We start from the raw sequence: 24,657 nt of genomic DNA on the forward strand, positions 1-24,657 counted from the left end.
TGCTGCTGTCTCAACTCTTTGATTTGTAGCCTCTGCTCCTTTGGTTGCTGTCTCAATTATTTAATTTGTTGTCTCTACTCCTTCTGTTACCCTCTTGATCTGTTTCTTGAGTTGCTGTTTCTACTCCAGCTCTACCTCTTGGCCTACCCGCCTCTTGCTACGCCGTCATTACTTCATGTTTTGCCGTCGTCACTCTGTTTTGGTCACCTCTTCTCTCAGATATATGACCACCAGCTTGTCCCAGCCTGCTGATGCCCGCAATACTCCACTATTCGTGTTGTCCTCTGTACTTTCTGAACGTGAGCTTGTTCTTTCAGACATATGACCATCAATTAGTCCCAGCCTACAGATGCCCACAAAGCGTTCTCTTTATTTTGACGTCTCCACTTCTTTTGCTTTCCTCTCTACTTCCTGAATGTCTGCTGGTTCTTTCCGACATATGACCATCAGTTACTCCTAGCCTACGGATGCCCACAAAGCCTTCCCTTTCTTTTGATGTCTCCACTTCTTGTGTTTTCCTCTCTATTTCCTGAATGTCTGCTTGTTCTTTCAGTCATATGACCATCGGTTAGTCCTAACCTTCGGATGCCTACAAAACCTTCTCTTTCTTCTGTTGTTCCCACTATTTGTGTTTTCCTGTCTATTTCCTGAATGTGAGCTTGTTCTTTCAGACACATGACCATCAGTTAGTCCCAGCCTACAGATGCCCACAAGGCCTTCTCTTCCTTTTGATGTCTCCACTACTTGTGATTTCCTCTCTACTTCCTAAATGTGAGCTTGTTCTTTCAGACACATGACCATCAGTTAGTCCTAGCCTACGGATGCCCACAAAGCCTTCCCTTTCTTTTGATGTCTCCACTTCCTGTGCTTCCCTCTCTACTTCCTGAATGTGAGCTTGTTCTTTCAGACACATGACCATCTGTTAGTGCTTGCCTTCAGATACCCACAAAGCTTTCTCTTTCTTTTGATGTCTCCACTACTTGTGATTTCCTCTCTACTTTCTGAATGTGTGCTTGTTCTTTCAGACATATGACCATCAGTTACTCCCAGCCTACAGATGCCCACAAAGCCTTCCCTTTCTTTTGATGTCTCCACTACTTGTGATATCCTCTATTTCCTGAATGTGAGCTTGTTCTTTCAGACATATGACCATCTGTTACTTCCAGCCTACATATGCCGACAAAGCCTTCTCTTTCTTCTGTTCTTCCCACTACTTGTGTTTTCCTCTCTACTTCCTGAACGTGTGCTTGTTCTTTCAGACATATGACCATCAGTTACTCCCAGCCTACATATGCCGACAAAGCCTTCTCTTTCTTCTGTTGTTCCCACTACTTGTGTTTTCCTCTCTACTTCCTGAATGTGAGCTTGTTCTTTCAGACATATGACCATCAGTTAGTCCTAGCCTACGGATGCCCACAAAGCTTCCCCTTTCTTCTGTTGTTCCCACTATTTGTGTTTTCCTTTGTACTTCCTGAACTTCTAATTGTTCTTTCAGATACATAACCATCAGTTAGTCCCAGCCTACAGATGCCCACAAAGCTTCCCCTTTCTTCTGTTGTTCCCACTATTTGTGTTTTCCTTTGTACTTCCTGAACTTCTAATTGTTCTTTCAGATACATGGCCACCACTCAATTCCAGCCTACAGATGCTCGCAAAGCCTTCCCTTGTTTTGACGAGCCGGCCTTGAAGGCGGAGTTTAACATTATCCTTCTGAGGAAGCCTGACAGAATCTCACTGTCTAACATGCCCATTGTCAGGACTGTAAACAGGTACGGGATGTTGTGTGTGTGTTTGGTGCTGAGGGTGGGGCGTGAGGGGTTGTCTGGGGGGTAGGGTCGGGGGTGGGGGGTGGATTATCTGTTGGACTGTTTTAAAAGGAAATAAATTTCTTAGCTTAACCATACTGGAAATGAAAATTCAGTACCTTTGGCGTAAGAACATTTTAAATTGTTTATATGTTTTCTTAAGAAACTATAAGGTCTAGAAAGGGAGAAAAAAAACAAGTAAGAGCTGGACCTTTCCTAGTTACTACCATTTTGTAAACTTACATTATAATTAAACATATGGTCCCTTAGCCAGTGAGAAGACAGGGCTCCGGAAAATCCGCTTACGTAATTGGCAAAAATTATATAGCGCCTTCCTGTAGCTGACATTTGACAGTAGATACTGAGAGCGAGACAGATACTGAAACCAATGAAGGCTATACATTTTTATCTCCATAGGTTAAAGAGTTCAGGTCTAACTAGTGGCGGCAAGTTATTGTATGTCTACTGTGTTGAGCATACCATTACACGCTTACAAAAAGGCGTAACAAATCATGAACAGAAACCTGAATATTCTGAATTGTTTGGGCTTAACATCGTTTGAGGTTTTTTTGTCTTTTGTAAGGTTTAGCTGTAAGGCAATAATTAACTGTAATTATTCAATAATTCGCCGATGGCTTTATGTCAAAAGGTAGTTATGCTAGTTAACGAAGATTGGACAATTTTTCCGGGACTTTCCGGGTTCCGTCACCATACCATACCATGACGTAAATGACGTCATCGATGAGCCTACTGTGAACCCAGGAGAAGCCTAGCGCCCTCTCCCATTCCTACCTCCATTTGGAACTATATCCCCTATGACGTCACAACTGCAGGTTACTTTAAAGACACATTTACGCTGAGAAACTTTCGTACTTCTATGTGTTAGCACACATCGTAAACCGCACATGAAGAAATAAAAAGCAAACGTTTCGTGTATCCTTTAAGGCTGATTCTTGACCCAGGGGTCTGGAGGTCAAGGGCATGGCAAAAAGTTGAGATGATTTCTACAAACGAACATTCTGCAAACAAATGGAATGTTCGTGTCATCAACCCACGTACACATAAGTTGTATGGGTCCATGGAGATGTAGATAAATGACGATTTCATTCGTTTTTTTTTTTAACTGGATGCGGGCGGTATAAGTGGTCGAGGTGGAATAGATTGTCACGGACCAAACTACGCTGGCTGTCTGTCGTATAGGTCGCGGGTTCGAATACAAATCCAGCTGGGCCGGATGTGTGCTCGGCTAGGACTGTGGAATTTGTTTTGCATATAAATCTGATCATCGCCGAGAGAACTATTAAACATCAGAGTTAGAATTAAAACTCCAGTTAGATAAATGACAGAAAACATATCAACCTATCTTAAAATTAAAAAAAAAATAAAATCTTGACATGGGGAATGTGTTGCAGACAAGAAGCGTGTTTCTGCCCCCCACTCCCACTCCTCCCTCCCCTCCTCCTCCCACCTCAATTTCTTTCATAACAAGCACGTTATATACAGAAACTAGAACTGATACACACGCGAGAAATAAAGCTGCGGTTGGGCTAAAGCTATCATGAACGCTTGTGTTCTTTCTCTCTCAGGCCGGACGGTTTTGTGGCTGACGTTTACCAGAAAACCGTTAAGATGTCAACCTATTTACTGGCATTCATCATCTGTGACTTTACATACAGGGAAAAAATAACTGACGGAAATACGACGGTAAGTGAAGAGCAATGGACGTCCGAAACGTGTATAACCTAAATGTATCTATGTACAGAGCAGTTTTTCAGGCATATGACGACGAGCAGCCTGTAGGTGAGTGTAAGCCCAACAGATACTCTTATCTTTTTGTGTTAGGGCGAATCCATGCCAGAAAAAGTGCTGCCGTCACTGAGGTGTCATGCCAAAGACACCAGACGTGACACCCCACCTACATTGTGCCAACCAGTCCTGTTTCCTTGCTCTAATCCCTCAGGAGAGACACAGGACGTCTTAATAACCGAATTAGCTATATGAATAGCTGTAAGTGCACTGGAATTTAACGTGCAAAATAAGTCAAAAGAAAACTATAGGGCTGTTTCATACGTTGTGTTTCTAGCTGAAGTGCAGTGTACTGCTATGAAGCTGAAGTCGACATACCCAATGCAGGTTGAGATTGGTCGACATGTCCCCAACTTTCGTTTGTTCATAATGTATGCACATGGTAACCGTCTATCTTCCTCCACAGTATCGGGTCTACGCTAGACCGGAAGCCATCGATCAGGCCGAGTACGCGCTGGAGACCGGTGTGAAAATCCTCCAATACTTCGAGACGTACTTCAACATCTCTTTCCCACTGCCCAAATTAGGTAAGGCTTTGTATGTCTCGATTCTATAGGTCGGCTCCGCTCTGCATATTGTGATTTTTCTGCAAAATCATCAACCATAGAAGAAAAAGGATAAGAAAAATAATTAAATGCATTGTACCTTGTTTTACCTTCAACATCATCATAAAGATGTGTAGTATGGTAAGATTACGTGCTCATAAATTCACGTCCATCTTCAGATATGATCGCTATTCCTGACTTTTCTGCTGGAGCTATGGAGAACTGGGGCCTGATCACGTACAGAGAGACGGCTATGTTGTATGATCCCCTGACGTCGTCAGAGGGAAACAAGGAAAGAGTGGCTATCGTTGTATCCCATGAGCTAGCCCACATGGTGAGTTGTCTTCAGTTCAGAGCACTTGAGCGCATCAGAGCACTTGAGCATAGTAAACCAGGACAGAATTGGGAATTCAACAAATGGAGTAGGAATTGGAATATATAAGTCAAATGAGAAAATATTCTCCAATAAACCAGTAAGTGACACAGTCATTAGATGTAGCCAATCGCTCTTTCATTTTCCCTTTCAGTGGTTTGGCAACTTAGTGACGCCGAGCTGGTGGGACGATCTCTGGCTGAACGAAGGATTCGCCACGTTTGTGGAGTACATTGGTGTGGATCATGCTCATCCTGACTGGAAGATGGTAAGTTACCGACGCTTGTAATCACTTCCTGATTTGCTTACTTATGAGCAAATCAACGTTGTAATGACTCCCTGTTGAGGATAGCTACTTTAAGTTGCACACGAGCTAAGGAAGATACGTAATAAATGGAAGAGTAAAGACCGAATAGAAACAAGGAAAATAAGAAGAAGGAACTGAATGCTTCAGTGTTAACACGAAAAGGGTTGGTCGTGAGTTTCCTCCAGTGTTAACACGAAAAGGGTTGGTCGTGAGTTTCCTCCAGTGTTAACACGAAAAGGGTTGGTCGTGAGTTTCCCCCAGTGTTAACACGAAAAGGGTTGGTCGAGAGTTTCCCCCAGTGTTAACACGAAAAGGGTTGGTCGTGAGTTTCCCCCAGTGTTAACACGAAAAGGGTTGGTCGTGAGTTTCCTTCAGTATTAACACGAAAAGGGTTGGTCGTGAGTTTCCCCCAGTGTTAACACGAAAAGGGTTGGTCGTGAGTTTCCTTCAGTATTAACACGAAAAGCGTTGGTCGTGAGTTTCCTCCAGTGTTAACACGAAAAGGGTTGGTCGTGAGTTTCCCCCAGTGTTAACACGAAAAGGGTTGGTCGTGAGTTTCCCCCAGTGTTAACACGAAAAGGGTTGGTCGTGAGTTTCCTTCAGTATTAACACGAAAAGGGTTGGTCGTGAGTTTCCCCCAGTGTTAACACGAAAAGGGTTGGTCGTGAGTTTCCCCCAGTGTTAACACGAAAAGGGTTGGTCGTGAGTTTCCCCCAGTGTTAACACGAAAAGGGTTGGTCGTGAGTTTCCTTCAGTATTAACACGAAAAGGGTTGGTTGTGAGTTTCCCCCAGTGTTAACACGAAAAGGGTTGGTCGTGAGTTTCCCCCAGTGTTAACACGAAAAGGGTTGGTAGTGAGTTTCCCCCAGTGTTAACACGAAAAGGGTTGGTCGTGAGTTTCCTTCAGTATTAACACGAAAAGGGTTGGTCGTGAGTTTCCCCCAGTGTTAACACGAAAAGGGGTGGTCGTGAGTTTCCCCCAGTGTTAACACGAAAAGGGTTGGTCGTGAGTTTCCCCCAGTGTTAACACGAAAAGGGTTGGTCGTGAGTTTCCTTCAGTATTAACACGAAAAGGGTTGGTCGTGAGTTTCCCCCAGTGTTAACACGAAAAGGGTTGGTCGTGAGTTTCCCCCAGTGTTAACACGAAAAGGGTTGGTCGTGAGTTTCCCCCAGTGTTAACACGAAAAGGGTTGGTCGTGAGTTTTCCCCAGTGTTAACACGAAAAGGGTTGGTCGTGAGTTTCCTTCAGTATTAACACGAAAAGGGTTGGTCGTGAGTTTCCCCCAGTGTTAACACGAAAAGGGTTGGTCGTGAGTTTCCCCCAGTGTTAACACGAAAAGGGTTGGTCGTGAGTTTCCCCCAGTGTTAACACGAAAAGGGTTGGTCGTGAGTTTCCCCCAGTGTTAACACGAAAGGGGTTGGTCGTGAGTTTCCCCCAGTGTTAACACGAAAAGGGTTGGTCGTGAGTTTCCCCCAGTGTTAACACGAAAAGGGTTGGTCGTGAGTTTCCTTCAGTATTAACACGAAAAGGGTTGGTCGTGAGTTTCCCCCAGTGTTAACACGAAAAGGGTTGGTCGTGAGTTTCCCCCAGTGTTAACACGAAAAGGGTTGGTCGTGAGTTTCCCCCAGTGTTAACACGAAAAGGGTTGGTCGTGAGTTTCCTTCAGTATTAACACGAAAAGGGTTGGTCGTGAGTTTCCCCCAGTGTTAACACGAAAAGGGTTGGTCGTGAGTTTCCCCCAGTGTTAACACGAAAAGGGTTGGTCGTGAGTTTCCTCCAGTGTTAACACGAAAAGGGTTGGTCGTGAGTTTCCTCCAGTGTTAACACGAAAAGGGTTGGTCGTGAGTTTCCTCCAGTAAGTGACACGGTCTTTACTTCCACCATAGTGTAGGCCGCCGTCGTAGAAATGAAATATTCTTGAGTACAGCGTAAAACACCCATCAGATAAATAAATAAAACGGTTGGCTGGCTACATTTGCCATGATTTGCCTGCTGGCTACATTTGCAATGAGTTCCTGCTGGCTACATTTGCAATGACTTGCTTAGTTGGTGTTTAATGCTGTAAGGTGGGTTGTGCATAGGTGGGCGGTTTTATAAACAAACGGTGGGGCAGTGTAAAAGTTAAAAACTAAGTAAAACATAACTACTTCGTTAATAATAGGGATGAATTATCGACCTCATTTTGTGTCTTTCCGCTGCAGCATGACACTTACGTGCAGAGTGAAGTACACAGAGCCTTCCAGCTGGATGGACTCGTGACGTCGCATCCCCTTTACGCCCCTGTCAATCACCCGGATGAGATATACTCGATATTTGATAGCATTTCATACTCCAAGGTAAGGCAGACATACAAAGGCATGCAGTAACAGACACTTACTTGTTCCAAGGTGTACAAGCATTTCAGGTCGGGATTAGCTTTTATTCCACACTGAAATCTAACTGGCTTTTATTAAAAGAAGAGTGCCATTAAAATTGAAGATGATATTAAGAGTTAAGAGTTTAGAAGTGACCATGTTTAGCGATGCAAATGATGACGGCGATAATAGCAGGGATGACGACCATGATGACAAACTGTCTAAACGTTTGCTAAATTGTTGTTTAACAACGTTTAACATAAGTCTATCATTTTCTCCTGCTATCCAGGGTGCAGCTGTCATCAACATGATCAAAGCTTTCCTGGGAGAGAAGACATTCCTCAAGGGCTTACAGGTGAGAGCAAAATACTGCGTCCAGCCACTGCCACCCACAGAAGTGCTGATCGTTGATAATCAGAACACCTGAGTCCTGGGTTGTCTGGCCAATGTTTATTTATTTATTCGATCGGTGTTTTATGTCGTACCCGAAGAATATTTCATTTACACGACAGTAGTCCGCATTATGGTTTGGAGGAAACCGGGCAAAGCCTTGGGGAATCCCGCTACCGCCCGACCTTCACTCGTACAGCCGGAGAGGACGACAGCATGAACTGGACTTGAACTCCGCATTGTTGAGAGGCTTCTTGTTCATGGCGCCGTGCTGGCACGATAATCACGTCAGGCCAATGCGTGTTAATCTTAGTGCTGACATTTGCCCGCCTCGACTGAGTTATGGCCGCTGTTACGGAAGTAAAATTTGCATTGAAAGTCAATATTTCTTGCGTTGAGAGCCATCCCGGTTTCCTCCACTGACCGCCCTCCCATAAACCGAAATCCTTGAGTGTGGCGTTAAACAATATTCAATCAGTCAATCTATCAGTCAGTCTGCTAATCAATCAATCAGATCACTAAACCAACTGTTACTTATTTCAGAATTATTTGGTGGAGTTGTCTTTTGATGCCGCCTTCCATGACGATCTCTGGGACGCCCTCACAAAGGTAACAGGGAATTTTCACTAGTGCCTTCCTTCCTTGCTTCCTAATGCCTTCCTTCCATTCACCGGTTCATTCATACATTCTCTCCTCCTTGCCTTGATTCTATTCGCGCTTACCTCCCTTTACACAAAAAAATAATCTGTTAATTTTTCAGAACATCTGTTGATGGTAGAATATATCCTGTTATCATAACACAATATTCTGTCAAACATCACATAATACCCTGTTAGTTAAATAGAATCGTTATCTTGAATTTCTAGAAGATGTGTGTTATATTTAACAGAACAGTCAGCTGCAATAACAGAACACATTCTAACATCACTCAGATAACAGACTTTCCCTGAAATTCTGCATTATTTTTAATTAATTGCTCTCCTGTGCTGACAGCAAGCGACCGCGGACGGCAACCCTGTGGACGTGAAGGATGTGATGGACACGTGGATACTGCAGATGAATTACCCTGTGGTCACGTTCAGCCGCTCCCCCGGGGCTGTGGTGGTCAGCCAGCAGCGGTATCTCCAGGATCCGTCAGCTCAGGACACAGGCAAATACCCATCTCCTTACGGGTACGTGTTTGTTTGATTCGGTTAAATCTGAATGGGCTTGTTTGATTGTGCTTAGACTGCCCGTGTTTGATTTGATTAACTTGTTTCGTTTGGTTTGATTGAATCTGGTTTGGTTTGATTGGATCAAGTTCGATTGATGTGGTTTGATATAATTTTCATTGGTTGTGGTTTCAGTGATTTTGGTATCAATGCTTTGATTTATTTCGGTTTGAGTAGCCTTGGTTTAAATGGTTTTTGGTATAAATGGCTTTGGTGTGATTTTGCTGTGAGTGAATGATTTGGGTGTGAGTGATTTAGGAGTGAATGATTTCGGTGTGAGTGATTTAGGAGTGAATGACTTTGGTGTGAGTGATTTTGGAGTAAATGATTTTGGTGTCAGTGATTTTGGAGTGAATGATTTTGGTGTCAGTGATTTTGAAGTGAATAATTTTGGTGTCAGTGATTTTGAAGTGAATAATTTTGGTGTCAGTGATTTTGGAGTGAATGATTTTGGTGTCAGTGATTTTGGTGTCAATGATGTGTCAAAATCAAAGGGTTTAGATATTATTCTCTGCGGACAATCTTCCCCGTACTTCCACATTAACATCTTCGAGAAAACAGATTTTTACTTACTAAATCAAAATTTTTAACACCCTGTTAAAGGATGTAAGAACAGGCCTTCTTTTTCAAGCTCCAACCCCAGAAATATACGTCCCCAAACCAGATGCAAAATAGCAATGCAGAAATTTAAAGTGTATCAACAGCCTGGCTGTATTTTCACACAGTTCCTTGATGTTAACTTTTATATTGTTAAAACGTTTGAGGATTGTAAGGAACTTTATTTTATACTTTTTGACATTTCTAAAACCTTTGATGCGTAATATTTATATGCAACAGTCATTCATTCTTCAGTTCAGAGAAAAGGCTTCAGTTAGACTGAATTTCACCAATTGTGGTCTGGGAAGAACAGTTTCATTGTAAATTGACCGAACTGCATTGGATAAATCAGATATTATTATTGTTGTTGTTGTTGTTGTAGTTGTTGTTATTATTATTGCTCATGTGTAACGTGTAACGCTATCTAGGTTGACCCGGTCATGGGCGTTAACACAACTATCTGTGTCACTAAGGTGCCGCCCTTATTTTTTTTTTGTCTGAATACAGGTACACGTGGGAAGTCCCTGTGACCTTCACCTCCGACACAGAGATGGACTTTACCAATAGCCGCGTTCATTGGTTGAGGCGAAACCAAACAAACAGTAAGGAACACTTTTTTACAACACCCAAGTAAATCGTTTGATTATAGACTAGAGAAACATTGAAAAGTTTACGGGCACTGTCTTCCGTCGTGAATAAAGAGGTGTAACATCAACCTGCGGATGGTTGTGGATTTCCCCCAGGCTCTGTCCGGTGTTCCCCCTCCTTAACACTGTCCCCAGCTGTTTTCTCTATAACTACTGTAGGGCACAGCGTAAAAGATTAATCAAAAAAAAAAACAAATCACGAAGGACGCGGGTGATTGCAATAAGTGTTGTGCATATTTGTCACCTAGCCTGTCTGTCATTCACCACAACATAATTGTCAGCCAGTCTGTCTGTCATTCACCACAACATATTTGTCAGCCAGCCAGTCTGTCTGTCAATCACCACAACATATTTGTCATCTAGCCTGTCTGTCATTCACCACAACATATTTGTCAGCCTGTCTGTCTGTCATTCACCACAACATATTCGTCAGTCAGCCTGTCTGTCATTCACCACAACATATTTGTCAGCCAGTCTCTCTGTCATTCACCACAACATATTTGTCAGCCTGTCTGTCTGTCATTCACCACAACATATTTGTCTTTCTCAGTGTAGTTTATGGATCAGACATGATGTTGGTTCCACCTGAGGTGGCCATACCTGTTTGGTACAAGCATGTTTATAGGGTCAGTAGAAGTAAATTGAGACATGATAGCCTTTCTGCAAAGGTGGCTTTATTATACATTTTGATAAACTGAAAAATCACCTGGTATGGTGTTTCTCAAGTAACAAAACACAAGGGAAAGGTCAATATATCGTAGGCTCTCAGTTCAACTGAATATTGTCTTGTGGCCAATTTAAAAGGGTGGTTTGGATTGTTTATGAAAGAAAGAGAATTCGGCAGTCCACATTTTGTCTACATTTTCATGTACGCTATTAGTTGAATATTTTGTTGACCTGCACATCTACACGTAAGATTTGCAATGTTTTCAGCTGGGCTGATAAGAGTTTATCAACAGTTTACGCCCATTACTACGGTGAATTAAGGTAGATTAGCTCAGGTAAATTTGAAATGTTTATAAACAACAATGTCAGTGCAAGCATTTGATCAGATTTTTTGAGTCTCAATCAAGAATATTGATATTGAAAGTACCACCAAACACGAAGGGCTAAATTACTCTGTAATACTCTGCAGAGGGTAAATGTTGACTTTGAAATTAAAGGAAAGAAAAAAAAACACTATTATGAAGTGAAATCCTTTTTTTTTCAAAACTTACTACCTAGAAAATTGCATTTAAAATACTGGACGCTTCAGTGAGTGAGTTGAATGAATCACCTGATTTTGCTTTTCGGATGAGAGGGACAATCTCCTCTATCCAGACAGCTGACCTTGCAACGAACCGATGACTTCCGGAATTAAAGCCACCATGCAATTAAGACATCAAATTAAGAAGCAAGATGTAACTTAAACATCCATGGCACCCGCTGACAGATAAATGAGAGTGTGATAGTCCCTCTGCAAGAATCAAAAGTCGTGCAGTTTCCTTGAAGTCAACAGTTAATAGTAAACTTTAAGTCTTCTGTGTGGCTACAAAGAAAATTACTAAAGCATTCCTTTTTGCCCCTGTAGCTCACCCCTGTAGCTCACCCCTGTATCTCACCCCTCTCCCAACCCAGATACGGCTAAAATGTCATCTTTCATCAGCAAATCTACCATTATAGTTGGAATCAGTTATGGAAGAATTCTGAAAGCTAAATACTCCGTTCCTGAGTTGATTGGGGATTCAAATAGCGCTGTTATGAGAGTAGGCAATATATGAGTTAGCACACTGAACAACAGGTACGTTTGTTAAAGGGGGCATAACCCATACAAAGCTACCAATCTGTGAGGACTATCATATGGAAAACATGCACTAAAGACATTTACCACCAAATAAAAAGCAAGATTTGGCCACCTTCAGGGGTGCCAATATGTGAAATTTTGGGCCTTGGCATCATGAACTAATAATGCTCTCTGACTTTTTTCTTCAGTCACGATCAGTAATCCGAATATCCTTCCGCCAGAGAACGATGGACTGTCATGGGTAATCGGCAATGTCCGGCAGAATTGTTATTATCGAGTCAACTACGACATGACCAACTGGGAGGCTCTCATTAAACAGTTGAAGAGAGACCATACGGTACTGTCTTGCTAAAATTATTTATTTATTTACTTACTTCTGTGGTCCTCTGTTAATTATGCCCTGTGGTCATGTAACTAGAATGTACAAGATCTTTCTACATAAAGTCTCGTACAAAGCCGTCAGTTTCACGTTACAATAGGGTACCAAGGGAAGCAGTCAAAACGTGAACGGAAAAACCGCGTCATACATGTATAAAGACATTGAAGTCAAATTTGAATTGCGCTCACCAGTTTGCCGGCTCATCAAATTTCATGCTCACCGATTTAAATAGGCTTATTAGCGGAAACCAAAAAGTTTATATCACTTTAATTATAGCATAGTTTTGAACCGTTGAACAAACTGCCTACTGGAGACCAGGCAATGCGAAACAGGCGAGATTCCGCGAGACTAAGTGTACACGTAAATGGATCGTGTCTACACACTCGTAAATGCGGCTGCGCATGCTCAATGAGCCCTGGACACAAGGCGATGTGACCCATTGCAATGTTTACATTATATTTCAGATTTGTTATTGGCAAAATGTTTGTGTTGTGTAGAGAAATTTAGAAGTCAAATAATCATATTTGTTCTGTTTTGTTTTGTTCACAGAAAATTGATCCAGTTAATAGAGCCCAAATCATCAGCGACTCGTGGAGTTTAGCGAAGTAGGTTTTTATGTTCAGTATATATGTGACATTTACCGTATGTCCTCAAAACAACGAAAGGGCAGTCTACGCCGTTAGATTATTTATGGTGGGTCTAAAAAGGAAATTTTGAGCTGAATAAAGACATAATTGAATAGAAGAAATAGTACATTTCATTTCAAAAATGAATATACCATGTGCAATGATACCATTGACTGAAACTGCCGCACTCCGTATTGTATTTTGTGAGCCACCTTTGCGCAGTCGCGTGACTAGATATCAAATATCGCTCTAAGCAATGGACAACTTCTTCATGAGAACGAACAAGTAAATATAGCTTCAGCTGACCATTTTCACAATTCTGTGTTATTTCCTTGTTTGAAAGTTTTTTCATAAATGAATGAATGAAGATGGGTAAAAATATGACTTAACACTGCTCTTCATAAATCGTGTTATCACGATTGAAACGAAAAATTCCCAACAAAAATTGATTTAGTCTTTAGGATAACCATATAGAATCGCCCATCTTCATTCACGCGAAGTGTTCCTTAGTCCAACGACCAGCCCGGATAGCACAGTTGGTAGAGCGCCCGCTTCGGGAGCGATAGATCCAGGACCAATCCCGGTCGAGTCCCACCTCAGACATTAAACGAGGTGCTTGACGTTCAGCATGAAGGGGATAGTGCAATCTCTATCAGCTCAACCTATATAATGGCTCGGGCCTTCAGTAAGTCGTCCCAGAGAAGCAGCACTAGATAAAAGAGCGGTGGAAATCCATCCTGCAACAAAGAGGCACATTACATACACACTAAGGATTCCTTGGTCGTCATATAACTGAAAAATTGTTAAGTACTACGTTAAACCCCAAACACTCACTCACTCACTCTTACTCCCACGAGTGAATGCGTCCAAACAGACGCTTCTACATATATATTGGTTTAAGTTGCATTAAATTTAAAGCTAAAGCCCGATATCAGCTTTTTGAAACGGATCTCAGCGCTATAGGATCTTAGATCAAGTGACTAAATTGCCGTCATTTTCAGATCGGGACAGCTTGACCAGAGGATCGCTCTGAAGACCATAGAATATCTGGAGAACGAAGACGAGGACGTTCCGTTCAGCACAGCCCTAACAGAGCTCAACTATGTCCGCAGAATGCTCAAAAAGACGGGCACTTTTGGCGCTCTCAGGGTAAGACCTGCGGCCTGTGGCGTTTTTTAAATTTACTTTTAGCCCAATCCCAAAAGTCCGGTCTTCTTTGCAAAGCAACATATTGAAATTACGGTCAAGATTTTATCGAATTTCTACATATATTGGTTTAATTTGGATTACATTTAAAGCTAAAGCCCGACATCAGCTTTTTGAAACGGATCTCAGCGCTATAGGATCTATGTATTTATTTGATAGGTGTTTTACCCCGTAATCAAGAGTACCACATAAATCACTAATCAAATAAATGTTCAAACATAACATTTCACTTTTAAGACATATACACATGCGTACTGAATCATAGACAGCGATGTGTTTTACCGTTATCTTTGTCCTTTTATGCGGCCTGTTCAGAATGTATTGGTGATTTTGCTGTAACTGTAAGTTGGCTAAGGTTGTGATTTTGCTGTGACTGTGAGTTGGCTGAGGTTATGGTTTTGCTGTGACTGTGAGTTGGCTGAGGTTGTGATTAGCTGTGACTGTGAGTTGGCTGAGGTTATGGTTTTGCTGTGACTATGAGTTGGCTGAGGTTGTGATTTAGCTGTGACTGTGAGTTGGCTGAGGTTATGGTTTTGCTGTGACTGTGAGTTGGCTGAAGTTGAGATTTTGCTGTGACTGTGAGTTGGCTGTGATTGTGACTGTTAAGCTGTATCTCTTGTCACACAGTATCTCCTGTCACACAATATCTCCTGTCACATAATATCTCCTGTTACACAATATCTCCTGTCACACAATATCTACTGTTACACAGGCTTTTATGGCGAAGATGATTTCTCCCCTGTACATGAAGATGGGCTGGGATAACACCAATGCGACTCACCTAGAAACGTAAGTACAACATAAAACATTTGAATGGAATAAGATACATGTGGAACAGAAAATAAAACATATTCAGAATAGAAACGAATATATATATAGGGAGAACAGAACGGGTTAGATGTAGAATAAAGTAAAATACATGTTGAGTAGAAAAGAACACATGAAGAATAAGCTTCAACAGATGTAGAGCATGGTAAATACGTGTACATGTACAGGTGGGATAGAATGCATGTAGATGGATTACATCACATGTAGAAAAGAAAATGATACATTACATGTAGGAAAGAAAAGGATACATTACACGTAGAAAAGAAAATGATACATTACACGTAGAAAAGAAAATGATACATTATATGTAGAAAAGAAAATGATACATTACATGTAGGAAAGAAAATGATACATTACACGTTGGAAGAAAAGGATACATTACATGTAGAAAAGAAAATGATACATTACATGGAGGAAAGAAAAGGATACATTACAGGTTGGAGAGAAAAGGATACATTACATGTAGAAAAGAAAATGATACATTACATGTAGGACAGAAATGATACATTAAATGTAGAAAAGAAAATAATGCATTACATGTAGAAAAGAAAAGAATACATTTAGAATAGAATAAAACAGAATGCATGAAGAAAAGAATACACCTTGCACAGGATAGAACACGTCAAGTAGAACGGTATACATGTAGAATAGAAAACATGCAAAACAGAATAAAATATATGTAGAATAGAATATACGTAGAATAGAAGATAAAAGAATACATTTAGAATATATGCAGAACAGAATAGAATATGTGTACATTAGAAAAGAATACATTTAGAATAGAATATATGGAGAATAGTTATTTAGTTGTTTGCTGTGTTACACCATACTCAAGAATATTTCATTTATACAAAGGCGGCCAGCATTATGGTGGAAAACTCCCGGTAGAGTTCAGAGAAACACACGACTATGCACAAGTTGCTGCCACAATTAAAACTCGATTCCAGAGTGTAAACATACGAATGTTAAGAGTTAGGTCAAAAGTAAACAAAACTTAGGTATTGTTGCGTTTGTATTTTACATACGCGTATGTTGATTGGTTGCAGGTATATGCGATGGAATGTGCTTAGCGTGGCTTGTACCAATGAGCACAAAGATTGCGTGATGCAGGCGAAAAAGCTTTTCGCTGACTGGATGGCAGATGAAGATAACAACCCGTAAGTATATCACTCTCAATGCTCAGAGTCTGTGTTCTGTAACAGAAACAGCGATCACAATCAACAATGATAAAGGACTTCCACCAATCTCAAGGGCTGAATGTTTATACATGAATTAAATGTATATAATGCATATATCAATCTGTGCACCAGTACATGAGGTTGAGCTCTGTTGGAGGGCTCACTGGCTTAGACGATTAAAAACTCAAATGGTTAAACCGCTGACTCGGTTTAAGTGTTAAAGTGATGGATCAGATGGTAAAAGCGTTGGACCATGACCAATGATGTCGGGTGTTCGAATCCAACTCTAGCTGTATCTGCTATGTTTTGGAGTCTATGCTATTTGGCTAATGTACAGGCGTTTTTTTGTTTTTTTTTTGTTTTTTTTTTTTTTGTTGAACTGGTTGAATCTGACGGGTCGACTGTACAATCTCACCTTGTGAACGCGACTTTATCAATGAGGTCGCGTATTCGAATCCAGCTGTCACCTTCACAAATGAGGTCGATTCAACCTTTCACTGTTTCGACTGCGGCCTTAAGCTAGGTACCTAGGAAGGTTATTTGGTCATTTTAAAAAAAAACATTTTTAAAAGAAAACTATGTTCCAGGAGAGAGCTTTGTCTGTATGAAAGACACTTCCTATTAAAATCGCATTGACTAAACAGAAGAGAAAATGTTCACGTATCAGCGTTCACATACCATCCAATGAAAGATTACAGATGGGGTTTATGACAAGAGACCCAAGGGGCAAAATACCCCAGGATGAAAGATCTGTGGACAAAAGTCCCGACAAACCACATATGACCCAAGAGACAAAATACCCCAGGATAAAAGATCGTAGACAAAAGTTCCGACAAGCGACATATGACCCAAAAGACAAAACATTTTAAAAATATTGATCCGAACTTAAAATATCTGGTGTGCTGCACGTCTATAGGTCACGACTTGGTGGAGGAGTGGGACAGGAGTATCCTGCAGGATGCCTAAGAAAACTATGTTCCAGGAGAGAGTTTTGTCTGTATGAAAGGCACTTCCTATTAAAATCGCATGGACTAAACAGAAAAAAAAATTGTTCATGCATCAGTGTTCACATACCATTCAATGAAACCGCATCAGTTTGTTCATCCGTTTACCGTTGATCTGTATCGTTTAGGATTGACCGGAACTTTAAGTCCATAGTGTACTGCACGGCCATAGCTCACGGTGGGGTAGAAGAATGGGATTTTGCCTACAGGATGTACAAGAAGGCAAATGTGGCCTCAGAAGCTGTCCGGCTTCAGACGGCAATGAGTTGTTCTCAAGAGCCCTGGATACTCACAAGGTAATTAACTTGAACAATTGTAGTAACGCAAACGGCTGTTACACAAATGAACAACAGCTAACATCGGTTACCAATTACAACAACAACAACAACAGCTTTAACAATAATGGTAGCGAAAAACACGGATTATAACATAAATGAACAACAGCAAACACCAATATTACAAACAACAACAACAGCTTTAGCAATTGTTCAAAGGAAAACACAAATAATAACATTACCAAATAACAGCAAACACAAATATTACCAGCAAAAACAACAGCTTTAACAGTTGTGATAACAAAAACAACGATTACAACATTAGCAAGTAACAGAAAACATTAATGTTATCAACAACAACATTAGCTGTAACAATTGTTGTAACGAAAACACCGATTATAACATAACTGAACAACAGCAAACATAAATGTTATCTGTAACAATGAATAAATCCGTTTGCCTACATATTTTAAAGTATTTAAGAACACGATCAATTCTTCAAATTAAAGGAAATATTTCTATCGTGTCACTGGTAGATTTTTGAAATATACATGCATAATGTAGGAGCGTGTTAAATATGAAAGATGAGAGGATTACAAAGAGTTGGATGTAGTATGACAAGGACATGTTTCTAACGGCTGCTTCATCAGCGAGAAAATGAGGATTTACGTATTAAAACACATTTTCACAAAATGGGAAATTACAAATTTTATGGTTTTGTTCATAATATAACTGAACTAAATTGAAACCGAACGAATCTTCTCAGGGATAAGACTCTCGAAAACTCATTGAAATGAGGTTCACACGCACTCCTGAATGCCTTTTGCAGATACTTGGAGAGAACTCTTATACCCGAGGAGATAAGGAAGCAAGACGCTGTCTCTTGCATCACGAGCATATCGGCTAACGCGATTGGTCAGTCCCTGGCATGGGATTTTGTCAGGGCAAACTGGGACTACATGATGACAACGTGAGTTATTTGGATATTTGAAAGATTACAGATGGGGTTTATGACAAGAGGCCCAAGAGGCAAAATACCCCAGGATAAAAGATCTGTGGACAAAAGTCCCGACAAACGACATATGACCCAAGAGACAAAATACCCCAGGATAAAAGATCTGTGGAGAAAAGTTCCCACAAGCGACATATGACCCAAAAGACAAAATACCCCAGGATAAAAGATCTGTGGACAAAAAGACCCGAAATACGATAACTGACCATAGAGACAAAACACCCCAGGATTAATGATCTGTGGACAAAAAGACCCGGCAAACGATAACTGACTGAAGAGACAAAACACCCCAGGATTAAAGATCTGTGGACAAAAAGACCCGACAAACGATAACTGACCCTAGAGACAAAACAACCCAGGATAAAGATCTGTGGACAAAAGACCCGACAAATGACAAGTGACCCAAGAGACAAAATACGCCAGGATATGAGATCTCTGGAGAAAAGACCCAAGGACAAATAACCCAAGAGACAAAATACCCAAGGATAAAAGACTTGTGGACAAAGGTCCCGACAAACAACATAATACCTATGGGACATAAAACCCAAACACAAATGGCTAAAAGGACAACGGATCCTATATAGGACAAGACCCAGTGACAAAAGACCCAAAAGACAAAATACCCAAGGTTAAAAGATCCATAGACAAAATCCGACAACCGACAAAAGATCTTATGTTTGGTTGCTGTGAACATATTACTTGTGAACCATAAGACCCAAGGGCATCATAGCCATGGGTCATAATACCCATGCACATCATAGCCATGGGTCTTAATACCCATGGACACCATAGCCGTGGGTCATAACACCCATGGACATCATGGCCGTGGGTCATAATACCCATGGACATCATAGCCCTGGGTCATAATATCCATGAACATCATAGCCATGGGTCATAATTCCCATGGACATCATAGCCGTGGGTCATAATGCCCATGGACATCATAGCCATAGGTCATAATACCCATGGACATCATAGCCATGGGTCATTATACCCATGGACATCATAGCCATGGGTCATAACACCAATGGACATCATACCCGTGGGTCATAAAACCCATGGACATCATAGCCGTGGGTTATAATACCCATGGACATCATAGCCGTGTGTCATAATACCCATGGACATCATAGCCATGGGTCATAATACCCATCGACATCATAGCCGTGGGTCATAATACCCATGGACATCATAGCCGTGGGTCATAATATCCATGCACATTTTAGCCATGGGTCATAACACCAAAAGACATCATGCCCGTGGGTCATAAAACCCATGCACATCATGGCCTTGGGTCATAATACCTATGGACATCATAGCCATGGGTCATAATACCCATGGACATCATAGCCGTGTGTCATAATACCCATGGACATCATAGCCATGGGTCATAATACCCATGGACATCATAGCCGTGGGGTCATAATACCCATGGACATCATAGCCGTGGGTCATAAAACCCATGGACATTATAGCCGTTGGTCATAATACCCATGGACATCATAGCCGTGGGTCATAATACCCATGGACATCATAGCCGTGGATCATAATACCCATGAACATCATAGCCGTGGGTCATAATACCCATGAACATCATAGCCGAGGGTCATAATACCCATGGACATCATAGCCGTGGGACATAATACCCATGGATATTATCGCCGTGGGTCATAACACCCATAGACATCATGGCCGTGGGTCATAACACCCATGGCCATTATGGCCGTGGATCATGATACCCATGAACATCATGGCCATGGGTCTTAATACCCATGGACACCATAGCCGTGGGTCATAACACCCATGGACATCATGGCCGCGGGTCATAATACCCATGGACATCATAGCCGTGGGTCATAATATCCATGAACATCATAGCCATGGGTCATAATTCCCATGGACATCATAGCCGTGGGTCATAATGCCCGTGGACATCATAGCCATAGGTCATAATACCCATGGACATCATAGCCGTGGGTTATAATACCTATGGACATCATAGCCGTGGGTCATAACACCCATGGACATCTTAGCCGTGGGTTATAATACCTATGGACATCATAGCCGTGGGTCATAATACCCATGGACATCATGGCCGTGGGTCATAATACCCATGGACATCATAGCCGTGGGTCATAATACCCATGGACACCATAGCCGTGGGTCGTAACACCCATGGACATCATAGCCTCGGGTCATAATACCCATGGACATCATAGCCGTGGGTCATAACACCCATGGACATCTTAGCCGTGGGTGATAATACCCATGGACATTTTAGCCGTTGGCCATAATACGCATGGACATCATAGCCATAGGTCATAACACCCATGGACAACTTAGCCGTGGGTTATAATACCCATGGACATCATAGCCATAGGTCATAACACCCATGGACATCTTAGCCGTGGGTTATAATACCCATGGACATTATGGCCGTGGGTCATAATACCCATGGACATCGTAGCCGTGGGTCATAATACCCATGGACATCATAGCCGTGGGTCATAATACCCATCGACATCATAGCCGTGGGTCATAATATCCATGCACATTTGAGCCATGGGTCATAACACCAAAAGACATCATGCCCGTGGGTCATAAAACCCATGCACATCATGGCCGTGGGTCATAATACCTATGGACATCATAGCCATGGGTCATAATACCCATGGACATCATAGCCGTGTGTCATAATACCCATGGACATCATAGCCATGGGTCATAATACCCATGGACATCATAGCCGTGGGGTCATAATACCCATGGACATCATAGCCGTGGGTCATAAAACCCATGGACATTATAGCCGTTGGTCATAATACCCATGGACATCATAGCCGTGGGTCATAATACCCATGGACATCATAGCCGTGGATCATAATACCCATGAACATCATAGCCGTGGGTCATAATAACCATGAACATCATAGTCGAGGGTCATAATACCCATGGACATCATAGCCGTGGGACATAATACCCATGGATATTATCGCCGTGGGTCATAACACCCATGGACATCATGGCCGTGGGTCATAACACCCATGGCCATTATGGCCGTGGATCATGATACCCATGAACATCATGGCCATGGGTCTTAATACCCATGGACACCATAGCCGTGGGTCATAATACCCATGGACATCATAGCCGTGGGTCATAATACCCATCGACATCATAGCCGTGGGTCATAATATCCATGCACATTTGAGCCATGGGTCATAACACCAAAAGACATCATGCCCGTGGGTCATAAAACCCATGCACATCATGGCCTTGGGTCATAATACCTATGGACATCATAGCCATGGGTCATAATACCCATGGACATCATAGCCGTGTGTCATAATACCCATGGACATCATAGCCATGGGTCATAATACCCATGGACATCATAGCCGTGGGGTCATAATACCCATGGACATCATAGCCGTGGGTCATAACACCCATGGACATTATAGCCATGGGTTATAATACCTATGGACATCATAGCCGTGGGTCATAATACCCATGGACATCATAGCTATAGGTCATAACACCAATGGACATCTTAGCCGTGGGTTATAATACCCATGGACATCATGGCCGTGGGTCATAATACCCATGAACATCATGGCCGTGGGTCATAATACCCATGGACATCATAGCCGTGGGTCATAATACCCATGGACACCATAGCCGTGGGTCGTAACACCCATGGACATTATAGCCTCGGGTCATAATACCCATGGACATCATAGCCGTGGGTCATAACACCCATGGACATCTTAGCCGTGGGTTATAATACCCATGGACATTTTAGCCGTTGGTCATAATACGCATGGACATCATAGCCATAGGTCATAACACCCATGGACATCTTAGCCGTGGGTTATAATACCCATGGACATCATAGCCATAGGTCATAACACCCATGGACATCTTACCCGTGGGTTATAATACCCATGGACATTATGGCCGTGGGTCATAATACCCATGGACATCGTAGCCGTGGGTCATAATACCCATGGACATCATAGCCGTGGGTCATAATACCCATCGACATCATAGCCGTGGGTCATAATATCCATGCACATTTGAGCCATGGGTCATAACACCAAAAGACATCATGCCCGTGGGTCATAAAACCCATGCACATCATGGCCTTGGGTCATAATACCTATGGACATCATAGCCATGGGTCATAATACCCATGGACATCATAGCCGTGTGTCATAATACCCATGGACATCATAGCCATGGGTCATAATACCCATGGACATCATAGCCGTGGGGTCATAATACCCATGGACATCATAGCCGTGGGTCATAAAACCCATGGACATTATAGCCGTTGGTCATAATACCCATGGACATCATAGCCGTGGGTCATAATACCCATGGACATCATAGCCGTGGATCATAATACCCATGAACATCATAGCCGTGGGTCATAATAACCATGAACATCATAGTCGAGGGTCATAATACCCATGGACATTATAGCCGTGGGACATAATACCCATGGATATTATTGCCGTGGGTCATAACACCCATGGACATCATGGCCGTGGGTCATAACACCCATGGCCATTATGGCCGTGGATCATGATACCCATGAACATCATGGCCATGGGTCTTAATACCCATGGACACCATAGCCGTGGGTCATAACACCCATGGACATCATGGCCGTGGGTCATAATACCCATGGACATCATAGCCCTTGGTCATAATATCCATGAACATCATAGCCATGGGTCATAATTCCCATGGACATCATAGCCGTGGGTCATAATGCCCGTGGACATCATAGCCATAGGTCATAATACCCATGGACATCATAGCCGTGGGTTATAATACCTATGGACATCATAGCCGTGGGTCATAATACGCATGGACATCATAGCTATAGGTCATAATACCCATGGACATCATAGCCGTGGGTTATAATACCTATGGACATCATAGCCGTGGGTCATAACACCCATGGACATCTTAGCCGTGGGTTATAATACCTATGGACATCATAGCCGTGGGTCATAATACCCATGGACATCATAGCTATAGGTCATAACACCAATGGACATCTTAGCCGTGGGTTATAATACCCATGGACAACATGGCCGTGGGTCATAATACCCATGAACATCATGGCCGTGGGTCATAATACCCATGGACATCATAGCCGTGGGTCATAATACCCATGGACACCATAGCCGTGGGTCGTAACACCCATGGACATCATAGCCTCGGGTCATAATACCCATGGACATCATAGCCGTGGGTCATAACACCCATGGACATCTTAGCCGTGGGTTATAATACCCATGGACATTTTAGCCGTTGGTCATAATACGCATGGACATCATAGCCATAGGTCATAACACCCATGGACATCTTAGCCGTGGGTTATAATACCCATGGACATCATAGCCATAGGTCATAACACCCATGGACATCTTAGCCGTGGGTTTTAATACCCATGGACATCATGGCCGTGGGTCATAATACCCATGGACATCGTAGCCGTGGGTCATAATACCCATGGACATCATAGCCGTGGGTCATAATACCCATGAACATCATGGCCGTGGGTCATAATACCCATGGACATCATAGCCGTGGGTGATAATACCCATGGACACCATAGCCGTGGGTCATAACACCCATGGACATCATAGCCTCGGGTGATAATACCCATGGACATCATATCCGTGGGTCATAATATCCATGCACATTATAGCCATGGGTCATAACACCAATGGTCATCATAGCCTCGGGTGATAATACCCATGGACATCATAGCCGTGGGTCATAACACCCATGAACATCATAGCCGTGGGTCATAATACCCATGGACATCATAGCCGTGGGCTATAATACCCATGGACATCATTGCCGTGGGTCATAACACCCATGGACATCATAGCCGTGGGTTATAATACCCATGGACAGCATAGCTGTGGGTCATACTACCTATGGACATATTACCCGTGAACGTAATACCCGTGGGTGATAAGAACTAGTATACAAGCTATATTTGATGTGTTTGTAAGCCAGTACTCATTCATGTAATAATAATATCTTATGGTCTATTTCTTTTAACCAGTCGACTATATTCAGCTGCCTTTAAAATTAGTCTTTCTCGCTACTAAAATAGCCTTTAGTGAGTGACACGCAAATTCTGCTCATTGGTATGTTCAACGTCATAAAAAAATTTTACCTACAAGCGGTGGAGTAAGATTAGTACAGTAAAGTAGAAGTTATCCTAAAATTTTAACTACTAGCGGTGGAGTTAGATTAGTACAGTAAAGTAGAAGTTATCCTAAAATTTTACCTGCACGCGGT

The 24,657-nt window shown here is 42.2% G+C and overlaps 1 protein-coding gene across 1 annotated transcript in view; it reads left to right on the top strand.

The window, feature by feature from the left end:
- Positions 1-24,657, top strand: part of LOC135462985 (uncharacterized) — a 131,484-nt gene that overhangs the window by 48,354 nt on the left and 58,473 nt on the right. The window contains 17 exon segments of the mRNA XM_064740310.1: positions 1,614-1,769; positions 3,392-3,509; positions 4,018-4,138; positions 4,336-4,490; positions 4,684-4,797; positions 7,039-7,173; positions 7,481-7,546; positions 8,125-8,190; positions 8,575-8,753; positions 9,897-9,991; positions 12,008-12,156; positions 12,748-12,803; positions 13,826-13,973; positions 14,743-14,819; positions 15,905-16,015; positions 17,169-17,336; positions 18,145-18,285. Of these exon segments, the coding sequence (XP_064596380.1) occupies positions 1,614-1,769; positions 3,392-3,509; positions 4,018-4,138; positions 4,336-4,490; positions 4,684-4,797; positions 7,039-7,173; positions 7,481-7,546; positions 8,125-8,190; positions 8,575-8,753; positions 9,897-9,991; positions 12,008-12,156; positions 12,748-12,803; positions 13,826-13,973; positions 14,743-14,819; positions 15,905-16,015; positions 17,169-17,336; positions 18,145-18,285 (2,055 nt within the window).

Source organism: Liolophura sinensis, chromosome 2 (assembly GCF_032854445.1).
Source record: "Liolophura sinensis isolate JHLJ2023 chromosome 2, CUHK_Ljap_v2, whole genome shotgun sequence".
Lineage (NCBI taxonomy): Eukaryota > Metazoa > Mollusca > Polyplacophora > Chitonida > Chitonidae > Liolophura > Liolophura sinensis.